General features: G+C 42.1%; 1 protein-coding gene across 2 annotated transcripts in view; it reads left to right on the top strand.

Annotated features, from left to right (window-relative positions):
- Positions 1-228: 228 nt before the first annotated feature.
- The window catches only part of itpr2 (inositol 1,4,5-trisphosphate receptor, type 2), a 66,226-nt gene continuing 53,756 nt past the window's right edge, over positions 229-12,698 (top strand). For both annotated transcript variants that reach the window (XM_088297990.1, XM_088297989.1), the window contains exons 1-10: positions 229-583; positions 5,778-5,848; positions 6,086-6,201; positions 6,299-6,385; positions 6,613-6,771; positions 7,702-7,800; positions 7,878-7,961; positions 8,060-8,206; positions 9,184-9,279; positions 9,594-9,638. In XM_088297990.1, coding sequence (XP_088154116.1) covers positions 492-583; positions 5,778-5,848; positions 6,086-6,201; positions 6,299-6,385; positions 6,613-6,771; positions 7,702-7,800; positions 7,878-7,961; positions 8,060-8,206; positions 9,184-9,279; positions 9,594-9,638 — 996 coding nt within the window. In that variant the 5' untranslated portion in view covers positions 229-491. The remainder of the gene's footprint in view (positions 584-5,777; positions 5,849-6,085; positions 6,202-6,298; positions 6,386-6,612; positions 6,772-7,701; positions 7,801-7,877; positions 7,962-8,059; positions 8,207-9,183; positions 9,280-9,593; positions 9,639-12,698) is intronic.

Genomic DNA, 12,698 nt, shown 5'->3' with positions numbered 1-12,698 from the left:
TTGTTTTGCGGTTATGTACAGAGTGTGATTAGTACTCCTACTCATGCCGGCTCTGTTTTTCACTATTTCTGTGCGATGATTATCCAGTATAGTTGTAATGAAGAGGAACGACACGTATCGTAGTGACTCAGTGAGGGCCTGCTTGGCTGTGAAGGAGGACTGAGTGGAATTTGCTCAGAGGCCTGACAGCAGCAGTCTCCGCCCACTTCAAGTGGATGTGAAAAGCAGATCTCTGCCACTCTGACATACAGGAAGAAGTTCAATAAGCGTGACAGAAGACGCCACTTCTTAAAGAAGTTGCTGTGAAAGACATATGAGCGTCCTTTGCGCTACTTGAATATAAAGTCGTTGATAAAGTCGACTATGAAGAGGGAAAGTTGATGTTCTGGACGAGCGCTGCAACGCGTGGATTATTTCAAGCAGAGACTTGGTGGGGGGGGGGGAAATGGGGGAAGCAGGACTAGTTTGAGGCAGATCATCACGTCTCCAAAATGTCAGAGCATAGATCCAGTTTCCTTCACATTGGAGACATCGTGTCTCTCTACGCGGAAGGCTCGGTGAACGGCTTCATCAGCACTTTGGGGTACGTTGCTCCTCGCCGTTCCCCGTTTCGTTCAAACTCAGCAATCTGGACTACACTATTTCCACGTGTTGCGTGTGTCTCTCTTGCTAAAATCACACAAACATGTAAATGTGACACCACAGCCGTTTCTCGTCCAATGCTTGACGCAAATGTAACAGGTATGCAAAGCAGGAAGGCAAGTGCAAACGATGACGATCAACTTTCTTTTCCTTTTTGGCTGAGGAGGAAGTGGCGCTTGCCATTACCATGCTGCTTGCATGCTACGAAATTCCCAATTTTAAATGAAACCATGATAATCAGCAGTCAACTAAAAAAACAATGCAGGGTGCAGACTGGGGACTCAGGATACTGAACTGGTGACGTTTAAATATGAGAGCGTTTTTGCTTGTGCACTACGATGCCATTTTTTATAGGAAAAAATAATATGCTACCAGCCATTTACCAGGAAAACTCCACCCAATACAAAGCATAAAAAATAACTTAACATTGAGCCGATACGGCCTTATCTAAAGGTATTGAGTACTCGTGAAGTATGCCGATACTAGCCACCATTGACGTCCATTATACATGAGACAAAAAAAATCTGACATGAATGAGTCTTCCTTCCTCGTTGGTGCTACACTACGGCCATTTGACACGTCGGTGTATCATCACGTGTGTCAGAAAGACAAAGGACAATGCTCACACATATCTGTCATTGTGTTAATTGAATTTTTTTAAATAACATGTACAAGAGCACAGGTGTCAACAAGCCTGCCGCATCATCTTATGTGGCCCACCAAAGCAAATTATGTGCATGGACCTTTTCTTATTAAAACACCAAAATTGCATATTAACTTCAATCTTTAAAACAATGAGGTGTTTCAAGCCTTTTTTTGGGGGGGGGAACCAACCCCCACTTTTAAAATAAATATATTTGATCAAACAGCTTTCACAAGCCTCTCATTTGAAAACTAGTCATTCAACAGGATAAACTGTGTAGCAAATGGATGGCTACTGAATATGAAGCAATCATATATTTATTTGGGTTCATAGTCATAACAGCCGTTTGAACAAATCCCAAACTACAATGTAGCCCGCAACAATTACGTGTTTGACACCCCTGTAGCTGTTGTATCGGTGAGTAAATACTTGTACTGGTATGGGTCTGGGAAAAAAAAGTGGCATCAAACATCCCTACTTAATTCCATACAACGCAAACATGATAAATATCCATATGGAACATTTCAACAACTGTGCTTAGCAATCTAGCACAGTGTTTTCCAACACTTTTTGAACCAAGACACATATTTATCTAAAGAAAAAATTCAGGGCATACCACCAAACAAAAATGTGACAAAATGTATATGTACTACAATAAATAAGAGTTTTGTCTTAATTTATTCGCAAATTTACTGATTCAACGTGAAGTCTTTCTGTTCAGTTAAACATGATCGTTTATTCTGTTGTATGAATGCAACAAGTTGAAACACAGGTCAATTTTACCTTCAGTCATCTAGTGGAAGAACATATGATTGTGTAGCACGTCACTCTACAGTATGTTGCTGGCATGCATGAATAAAGTGAGATACAGAATTTGTGATAAATAAATAAATAGGTTTTCTCATCAATTTGGACCACATACAACGTGACAACCTTTTTGCTGCTTTGACTAATCTGCTGCAAATCAACATTGTGCTGGCGAGAGCCCATCTTGAAAAATATTTATATTCCGCTTAAACCAAAGAAAATGTGTCTGTGGTTTCTCGACTTAAATATATTTTGGGGAAATGCTCACCTTGCTGTGGGAAGTTGACCTTTTAAAATGCATTCTAAACAAATATAATCTTGAATCTTTTCAAGAGAAATGTCAGGTTAAGTCTCAGTTTGTGTTGCAACAATGTTGTTTCCAAGTGGTGCTGCTGTAGAACATTAGCTCCAGATTTCCAGCTGCTATTCACACGACGGAAAAATATGTTGGTATGGTAAATTACAGTAGCCTGAATGCTCATCAAAATTTTGTGATTTATTATTTATTTTTTTTCTTGTAATTTTTTGTGTACTTCTACTAACAAAAGGTTTAGACGAAAAGGCGAAAGGCCCCTTTTCTGCGATGTATTAACTCAATAATTTGTGTGTCTAGCAAATCATTTCCAAATTGCTGGGTTCATGGCATTCATGGTTTTCTGGTGCAATAGAATCTGACGTGTATACCTGTATACCAACAGCAATTGGTTTGGCCGCACAATCGCCTGAATTGAAAGCGTTTTTGGGGTGCCGTGTGGGATCTGAATCCTGTAAAACAAGCATGATCAACTGGGTGAGGAATGACTTTGTCCCACCCTCTCTTTCTCAAAATTGGACTTTACGGTCTACGACACTTTGCTCTCTGAAACAAATTTTCTTCCTATTTGTTCTTCTTTTCATTTCAAGATCCCCAAGAGGAACCACATTTCCAATTTGGAACTGATTCAAGTCTGCAATTTAGAATTTCCCAGAAAAGCTCCTAAAATTGAATAATACCTGTGTTGATGACAAATGGGGACAGTAAATATAAAAGTGTCCATGATGTGATTGTATGGCTAAGCAGTAAAATAGTAGCTCTTAACCTCTCGAGATTACCCTTTAAAGCAAAGAGCCCAACCCCTGTGAGCACACTTTAAAGGTGAGCTGGGCGTAGTGCCTTTGTTTACATAAGTTAACATGAAATCTCTTCACCCCTTACACGCCTTTATATTTCAAACAACGAGAAGCCGGAAGACTTTTAAGGTTATTACAAGTTCATCTGGGCTGTCCAGATTTCATCCAAGCTTTATTTGATGCTATGTTATACCGTGCTGTTGAGATAACTGCCTAAAAAATGTCTGCACGATGAAACCTCTACAGGTGGGTGAACACAATTCCGGGACTCTGGTCGAAAATCTCCTCTTTGGTTGATTTTTGAAGCACATTTTCTCCATTTGGATAATACAAAGTAAAAGACCACCACCATAAAACCTTTCATTGCTCATACAAATTTTTTAAGCAACATTTTAACATTTGTAACTTTATCAAAAGTGTGCAAATAATTGGCTAGTGTTAATAACAAACACAAATATTAGTCAAGGCAAATTTATTTATGTAGCCCTTAATCATGGAAAAGTCTCAAATGGCTTTGGAATCAAATATATGCAAAGCGGTATGGTGTTCCGTTTATAAGTTGTGACGTAATGATTGCCCACTATTGGAGCGCTAAAGATTTGTGCAAGTTTCTAAAAGGCATTTTTCTTTTTTGCTGCATGGTGTACGTTTACAGGCTTCTAAATATGTCATTGGCGCTCTGCTTAATCAACAGGTTGAAGCATGCAGCAGCAGGCGTTTGTTGTGCAAAATATCCCCCTCCAATGTTTTTCTTTTCCCTTCTTCATTTTCCTTGACACGACTCAGAATATTATTGCTCTCTTTTCTATCTTGTTGTTGGAGTGTGTTTAACACCGTCTGCGTGGCTATAATTAGCCCCTGTGTGTCCTGCCTGGTTGCTTTATCTGTGGTTCATGGTTAACCCAGTTACAGAGAAAACCGGACACAGCGAGCGTGATCGTCAAAGCTCTCTGTTGATTTGTGTTACTTATTTCTGAAGTTTTGCTACTTTCCTGTTCACCTGTTTTCCACTTCATGGTTTCGTCTGTTGGCTTCAATTTTTGCTTATCTCAATTTTATACTTCTAGGGACTTTTTAGGAAATAGAACTCAGGCTATAGATTGAAAGTGATCAGTCCAAGAGATTGAATAAGAAGGAGCTGGGTTTATTTAAGCGGCTACCAGCATTGCATGAATTGGGTGAATGGATTTGCTGGTGCTTTTCAGCCTTTGTTTATTGTTATTGAATTACATGCTTTTTGACTGGAAAATACAGCCAGTAGCAATGTAACAGAGTAATGCGGCAATAAAACTGTCATCATCCGTTGACCACAACTTCAATATGTAATGACCTCTGACCAAGTAGAGAATAGCATCATAATCTACTGCGAGACTGTTAAGAATTCAGTTAATTGTGTGGAATTGATTGTTGATTAATCAAGAGCTGCTTGACCGCAACCAGTAGACATTCTATTAATTCGCTCTCAACTTGTCTGCTGTGTAAAGATCAACAAGCTGAGCTTCATCAAAGCAAACAGCCATTGCAGAACTTTTTGCATTTACATCCCATATCGCCATTAGCAATCAAGGAAATCTTGGCAAATGTCTGTGCATAATTATTCTGCATGAGCTATGTGTTAAAATTAGTGCTGTCAAGTGATTATTTTTGTTAACTAATTAATCACAAAAAAGTTCCATGATTAATTGGATTAATCACAGTTTTCAACTACTATTTTTTGCAAAGCTTGTAACAGATATTTACGTGAATAATATCTCGGAATTGATGCAAAATCACCAAAATATGAAGTATATTTGATTCAAAGACTGTTCTAATAGCGTTCTTTGATTCTTCTTCTAAATGGAGACATCTTTGCAGGCATTTCTCAAAACTGCCCACAAGCGCCACACTCCAGCAGTGTTGGTTTGCAAGGCTAATATGGCACAATATTTGCAAAGTATGCAATTTTTTTTAAGTAAACCAAACTGAGTAAAAAAAATGTAGCTGAGTTAAAAATTTTGGGATTAATCTCCTGAGTTAACGCTTTAATTTTGACAGCCCTAGTTAAAATTTATTGTGGGTTTAGAACTGAATTTCATTGAAGTGATAGGTGTTTTTAACCTGTGTATTAATTCTTTACAAGATTGACTGAATTCTAGAAACAAAACAAACACAACACAGCTCTCTGCAAGATGCAGTGCCGTTATGCTACGATCACAATATTCTTTTAATTCAACTTCTTTTTAAATGACTACCCCCTTTCACCATCAACGTAGCTCATACGAAGGATTTCATTTGTGTTGTCGTATCTCCGAATATAGCCCTGTAAGTGCAAGTGAAATGTTGACGCATGGAAATGTACATAGCCTCTAATCAACCCTGCACAGTTTCCTCTTGTGGCAACATCCCACTGGTGTTCACTTCAATGGCTTCATCTTGACTAAGAAGACCAAGAACTATGCACACACTCGATAATAGAGCGCAAAAGTATGACCACACCAGGCACACACACCATCATGGTTCATGTACAATATCAGCTCCAAGGACACGAGTAACATGTAAAGATGTTGATTACATTTCTGTTGCGCTTTTTGTGCAGTCTTGTCGACGACAGGTGTGTAGTCCAGCCCGATGCAGGAGACTTGGCAAACCCTCCCAAAAAGTTCAGAGGTATGTGCAATTGGTCGCACACGCCAAAAGCAGTCGAGGCGAACCGTGTGCCTTACTGAGTGCTTTCTATGTGTCACTATTGCTTCAGTGATGTTTTGTTGTGTTTAACCGACTCTGCTGGTCTCTGCTTGGTAAATAAACACGACCTCCAACAAAAGTGCACTTTTGCTATAATCACAGTCTGACTCATGGAAGTAATGCCACCATGCCTGACTGCTTTGTTCATCTTCTTTGCAGATTGCCTCTTCAAGGTGTGTCCTATGAACAGGTACTCTGCCCAGAAGCAATTCTGGAAGGCCAAACAAGGAAAACAAGGGAGCAACACACAGGCAGACTTATTCAAGAAGTTACAGGTTAAACTTCACCCAGCCCACATCAGTCGACATGCAGTCAAATTATATCTTATATGCATGCCATGAAACAAATTCTGTAACTCTTGTTGCTTTCCAGCATGCAGCAGAGCTTGAGCAGAAGCAGAATGAGTCCGAAAATAAGAAGCTCCTTGGAGAAGTTGTCAAATACAGCAATGTTGTTCAGGTACAGCCAGTCTGCAAACACTTCACCTCACCCAGCTCGGTTGCGTTTATTCTGTCTATCTGGGCTTGTCACTATAGTTGCAATCGCCTCCAGTAATCATTCCTCACATATGTCATTAAATTGCTTTTATGTAATAAGGCCGGTTTTACTTTGGCTGTTTTTCCACGGAAGTAAATATCCGCGATTATACTGCCATCTTGTGAATGTGCCCACTTCTCGGATTTCAGCTCCTGCACATCAAGAGTAACAAGTACTTGACAGTGAACAAGCGTCTCCCTGCCTTGCTGGAAAAAAATGCCATGCGGGTTTCTCTTGACCCAGCTGGGAACGAGGGCTCCTGGTTCTACATTCAGCCTTTCTGGAAGCTGCGCAGTGAAGGAGACAATGTAGGTGCCCATCTGATTGCGCTCGTCATTTCGACATACACTAACGCAAAAAATGGAAAGTCCCTTCTAGAGTGTTTCTCCAATTCCAGTAACGTTTCTGATTTTGTCCCTCTTCTCTGGCTTTAGCATCCTAAGATTTAAGGTATTGCTCTTGATTGTGCATGACCGTTGTTCTTTAGTGGCTCAGATAAAGACGCATGGTGAGACAGTCTTTCCCTCTCCTCTAATCACTATGTCACGAGAGTTATGCATCACTTTGTTGTAAAACTCCTGTGCAGCATTGGAAATAGTGCATTCAAAACCACTTTGTGCTTGAGAGTAGAGAGCATGACATTTAGTTATACTGCTCTAATTAATTAAAAAATCAAATCGCACCCGTAAGTCTGAAAAGGATAATGGATGGGTGGACTTGCAAAAAAAAAAAAAATTATGACAGCATTATACAAAGGGCTCTATCAGAAAACTTTTTAAAATAGGATAAGGCTGAAAATGGTATTAGTTACAGTCCGACAGTAACATTATTACAAGACTTACAAGAATGTTCAGGGTTTCACGATCCACTTATCCACAATCTAGAATAGTATTAAAGGGTACTGTATGTTACTATGCTATGTTATCCTGTATTGGATCTCATACCTTGTGTGATTATTCATAAAGTAAATGGAGGAGGATTTGGTGTGCATTTATTTTCTTTATTCATTTATTGCTTAGTGCTGGAAAGCATGAGCTTTGAGACCTTGTATGCTGCACTCGTGCCCAACTCACTGCGGCAGACATATTTGTACATGCATACTGGCCAACTATTTGCAGTGAGCATGTCTTCAATTCACCCTGTTGAGCACCACACCTCAGAAATGGGATTGCGAGTGTATCGGGTTGTTTAAAAGTAATTTCCTGTTGAGGAACACATGTCTCAAACGTGATTTTAAGGTGGTGGTTGGAGACAAGGTGGTGCTGATGCCAGTGAACGCAGGGCAGCCGCTGCATGCCAGTAATATCGAACTGCTAGACAACACTGGCTGCAAAGAGGTGTGACCACTCATACATGAAGTTTGCAAGTTTCGCTGGTTAAACCGCCCCCTTCACGCCCCCGCTTCATGGTGCAGGTTAATGCCGTCAGCTGCAACACAAGCTGGAAGGTCACATTGTTTATGAAGTTTAGTGACTACAAGGAAGACATCCTGAAAGGGGTTTGTTCTTTTACTACAATTTGTGTGTAACTTTTAGCAAAACGATTTGGATTTGTGAGGTTAATAGCGTGCTGTCATGTGCGTGTGACTTCTCCCAGGGAGATGTGGTCCGGCTCTTCCACGCCGAGCAGGAGAAGTTTTTGACCTGTGACGACTACAAGAAAAAGCAGCACGTCTTCCTGCGCACCACACTGCGACAGTCTGCCACCTCTGCCACCAGCTCCAAGGCTCTGTGGGAAGTTGAGGTAAGATATGAAATTTCAATTTATTGTTCTCATGGTTCAGTGTTCCTCCTTGTGTGAGCAGCTATTAATTTTTGTTCAAAGTGAAATGCTTTTGTTGCTTTATAAAGAAGCTTCATTGATTTCTCTGCATGCCTTTTCAATTCTATCTTTACTTGGAATGAAATTTGCTCTGCATTAAGAAGAACTAATTGGCCACAATTGGCTTTATTTACAACACCAGCTGCTGCTGCTGATATGCAACGCTAGCCAGAAATGCAAAATGACCGTCACTCAGTGTGTCATTCCAAGTGACCAGATCCAGATCCAGGAATGCTTCTAATTCAGAATAGCAGAAGTGAAGCATAGTTTGCATCTGGATCGAAACTAGTCGTTCGTTCTCTCTTGGTCCACTAATTCAGTCCTGATTAATTTTTTTGGAGGACAGTGTATTTATCGTGAAAAATGGGAATTTGGAGACGAGTCTCAGAAGGAACACTGTCAAAGTCCGGATCTCTCGACCTAATATTTTGCTCCTGCCATGACAGACAGACAGAAACTCTTATGTTTAGAGTCATGTTTTAATCAATTCTGTTGTTTTGTTCTAATCTATTATTGAAAGCAGTTATTGTTTGCACAATTGCATCCGTTAGCATAGTCTGCTGGATTGTCATAACAAATTTTGAATGGTTGAGGCCTCATGTTATCATTTTTGTGGTGATTCAGCCAGCCAGTACTTTCAAGCATTTGGACCACAACTACTCTTCCTAGACATACCAAATATGTATGCAAGTCTTGATTTTTAGCATTGGCATTCTGAGCGAGTTGATATTTAAATACAACTGTGTTCTGACCAGGATGAAATTCTTCCGACTGAATTTATGCCATAACAAACGTAACTCACAATTGATAAAACAAAAACTTGATGTTTCCCTGTGCATTTACTCATGCTTGTCTATTTATTTATTTATTTATTTTTTATACTCACTCCCTCTTCCCAGGTTGTTCACTCTGACCCCTGCAGAGGTGGCGCTGGTCAGTGGAACAGTTTGTTTCGCTTCAAGCACCTCGCTACTGGCAATTACCTTGCAGCTGAGGTGAGGCCTTTTTAACAAAGCATGTTTATGTTTTTTAGAATACAGTTGAATGAGATAAAAAAAAAATAAGAATCTATCTTTTATTGTATTTTTTATTCTACTACTACTAGAACCTTTGTGATGCTCTACACTACATATGAGTGAATAAACCCTCTTGAGAAGGATGATACTGTGCTGTAGGTGGCAGTGTTTCCTTTGATGCGGGCAGTGTCAGGTCATCCCTGCAGTTTTGTTTGGTTGATGGACAGTACTGACCAAATTATGATGAAAAGAGTCTTCCCTTGAAGTCACTTTGCATTTTTCTTTCTCTGCAGGAAAACCCTGAATTCAAAGTCAATACATTGGATCCTAAAGGAGAGGTGAGTTTTTCCCATGATGACATTGAGATTTTGAATGGCATACCAGTGATCTCATCCTTGCACCCACACACAGTATTTATCTGATAATGTTGGTAATTTATGGATAAGGTGCTGGGCCAATTTATAGATCATGTTACGCCATAAACCGAGACAGACCGCAAGTGAATCAATCATGTTAAGGAGTTGTTTGCCTTCGCTCCATGTCCCCCTCTGTGTTGTTATGCAATTTTGCAAGCGGTCTTAGTCTCGCAACTTACTAAACACAGCCGCACGCATACATACACGCATGCCTACTTCTATTCTATATCTAGATTCTTAAGCCCCAAGCTACCTTGCACATTTGTATTCAGGCAGTGAGCACTCACACAAACTGTCTCACCCTCGCACACTTTCTTATACCCACGCTGAATTTCAGACACACAGGGGGCTCCTTACATAACGTCTGGATGTGTGGGGGGCTCTGTGAAATGGGTGGGAAGGGTAGAAGACGTGCTGTCTGCTCCGATCCGCTTGTCTGTGTTAAGCTGCTGGGGTGAGTCACCAGTGGACTGGAGGAGGGTGGATGTGTGTGTGTGTGTGTGTGTGTGTGTGTTTGGGTGTTGGTGTATTGAAGCTGAGGTGTGAAGGCACCTCCAGGGAGCTTCCCATTGACATGCAAAGAGCAGCAGGTAGAATTAAATCATTAATTACATGGTAATACTTCAGTATGAGCCACTTGCATCCAATTTCGTCACCTTCCTCAAATATGGCCCAAGTAATTCGTTTTTTAACCAAATACTGATTGTTATATTTATTAATAATTTAATTTAGAATTAAATAATCTGAATGTACCTGACTTTTAGAAGAGGTTGCAAGCATCCTGAGGAGATGTTTAAGGTGGAGAAAAAATGAAAATGTAACTTGCGGATGAGGGATACTGATGGGACATCAGGTTTTGTTGAATAAATTATTGATGTTGACTTGTTCGATGACAGTTACATTTGCATTACGTTGGCTTGGTTGTTGACCTGCACCAGTGGAAACCCAAGGCTCACTCACTATGCAGTACTAAAAGCATAGCATCTCACAGTTAATTCCCATAAAGGTGGCCGACTTCTCCAGAGATCCAAAAATTGTCGCGATGTGAACTTTCTAGAAATGCATGAGGCATTTTTTAAGGCAGTTCTAACCTTTTGTGACCATAGACACTATCAGTCTTTTTTAAAGACATAATACGGCCTTTGTACCTAATGAAAAGTTCATCTTGGGTCAATCAGACAATCTTTCAGAATCTAACGAGATAAAGTTAATGCCATAAATAATAAATGACACCCTTTGAATAATTAACTCATTCACTGCCAGCCCAGGTAAAATGAATCTACTTTTTGGCTTCTATATCCATCAATGGCAGCGAATGAGTCAATCAGTAAAAAAAAAAAAAAAAAAAAAAAAAAATAAGAAAAAACATGTATAAATGGAAATGTCCAGATTTTGAGCAGTCTTATTGCCAGCAATGCAGACCAAACTCTGACATCGGTGGTACAGAGACCCAACTGCCCGTATCAAGGGGCTCGGTACCCTGTACTCCCGGAGCACGCTCCACAGAACTCCCCGTGGGACACGGTCGAATGCCTTCTCCAATTCCACAAAACACATGTAGACTGGTTGGGCGAACTCCCATGCACCCTCAAGGACCCTGTAGAGAGTGTAGAGCTGGTCCACCGTTCCACGGCCAGGAAGAAAACCACACTGCTCCTCTTGGATCTGAGATTCAACCTCCCGATGGACCCTCCTCTCCAGTACCCCTGAGTAGACCTTACCAGGGAGGCTGAAGAGTGTGATTCCTCTATAATTGGAACACACGCTCCGGTCCCCCTTCTTAAAAAGGGGGACCACCACCCCGGTCTGCCAATCCAGAGGCACTGTCCCCAATGTCCACGCAATGTTGTAGAGGCGTGTCAACCATGACAGCCCCACAACATCCAGAGCCCTAAGGATTTTCCGGGCGGATCTCATCCACCCCCGGGGCCTTGCCACCGAGGAGCTTGGTAACCACCTCGGTTACTTCAGCACCTGAGATAGATGAGTCCACCACGGAGTCCTCAGGCTCTGCTTCCTCAATGGAAGGCGTGTCGGTAGAATTGAGGAGGTCTTCGAAGTATTCTCCCCACCAACTCACAACGTCCCGAGTCGAGGTCAGCAGCACCCCATCTCCACTATAAATAGTGTTGATGGTGCACTTCTTCCCTCTCCTGAGACGACGGATGGTGGACCAGAATTTCTTCGAAGCCGTCTGGAAGTCGTTTTTCATGGCCTCACCGAACTCCTCCCACGCCCGAGTTTTTGCTTCGGCAACCACCGAAGCCGTATTCCGCTTGGCCAGTCGGTACCTGTCAGCTGCCTCCGGAGTCCCACAGGCCAGAAAGGCCCGATAGGACTCTTTCTTCAGCCTGACAGCATCCCTAACCGCCGGTGTCCACCAGCGGGTTCGGGGGTTGCCGCCACGACAGGCACCGACAACCTTGCGTCCACAGCTTCGATCGGCTGCCTCAACAATGGAGGCACGAAACATGGTCCACTCAGACTCAATGTCCCCCGCCTTCCCCGGTATGTGGGCGAAGTTCTGCCGTAGGTGGGAGTTGAAACTCTTTCTGACAGGGGATTCTGCCAAGCGTTCCCAGCAGACCCTCACAATACGCTTGGGTCTGCCGGGTCGGACCGGCATCTTCCCCCACCATCGGAGCCAACTCACCACCAGGTGGTGATCAGTTGACAGCTCCGCCCCTCTCTTCACCCGAGTGTCCAAAACATGCAGCCGCAAATCCGATGACACGACTACAAAGTCGATCATCAAACTGCGGCCTAGGGCGTCCTGGTGCCAAGTGCACAAATGGACACCCTTATGCTTGAACATGGTGTTTGTTACCGACACTCCATGACGAGCACAGAAGTCTAGTAACAGAACACCGCTCGGGTTCAGATTGGGGGGGCCATTCCTCCCAATCACGCCCTTCCAGGTCTCACTGTCGTTACCCACGTGAGCATTGAAGTCCCCCAGCAGGACGAGGGAGTCTCAAGGGG

The sequence above is a fragment of the Idiotropiscis lumnitzeri genome, chromosome 6, assembly GCF_059441095.1.
Source record: "Idiotropiscis lumnitzeri isolate Australia: NSW breed Sydney's pygmy pipehorse chromosome 6, RoL_Ilum_1.0, whole genome shotgun sequence".
NCBI classification, from domain to species: Eukaryota; Metazoa; Chordata; class Actinopteri; order Syngnathiformes; family Syngnathidae; genus Idiotropiscis; species Idiotropiscis lumnitzeri.
Note: the sequence above shows the minus strand (reverse complement) of the source record. Positions and strands in the feature narration are given on the sequence as shown.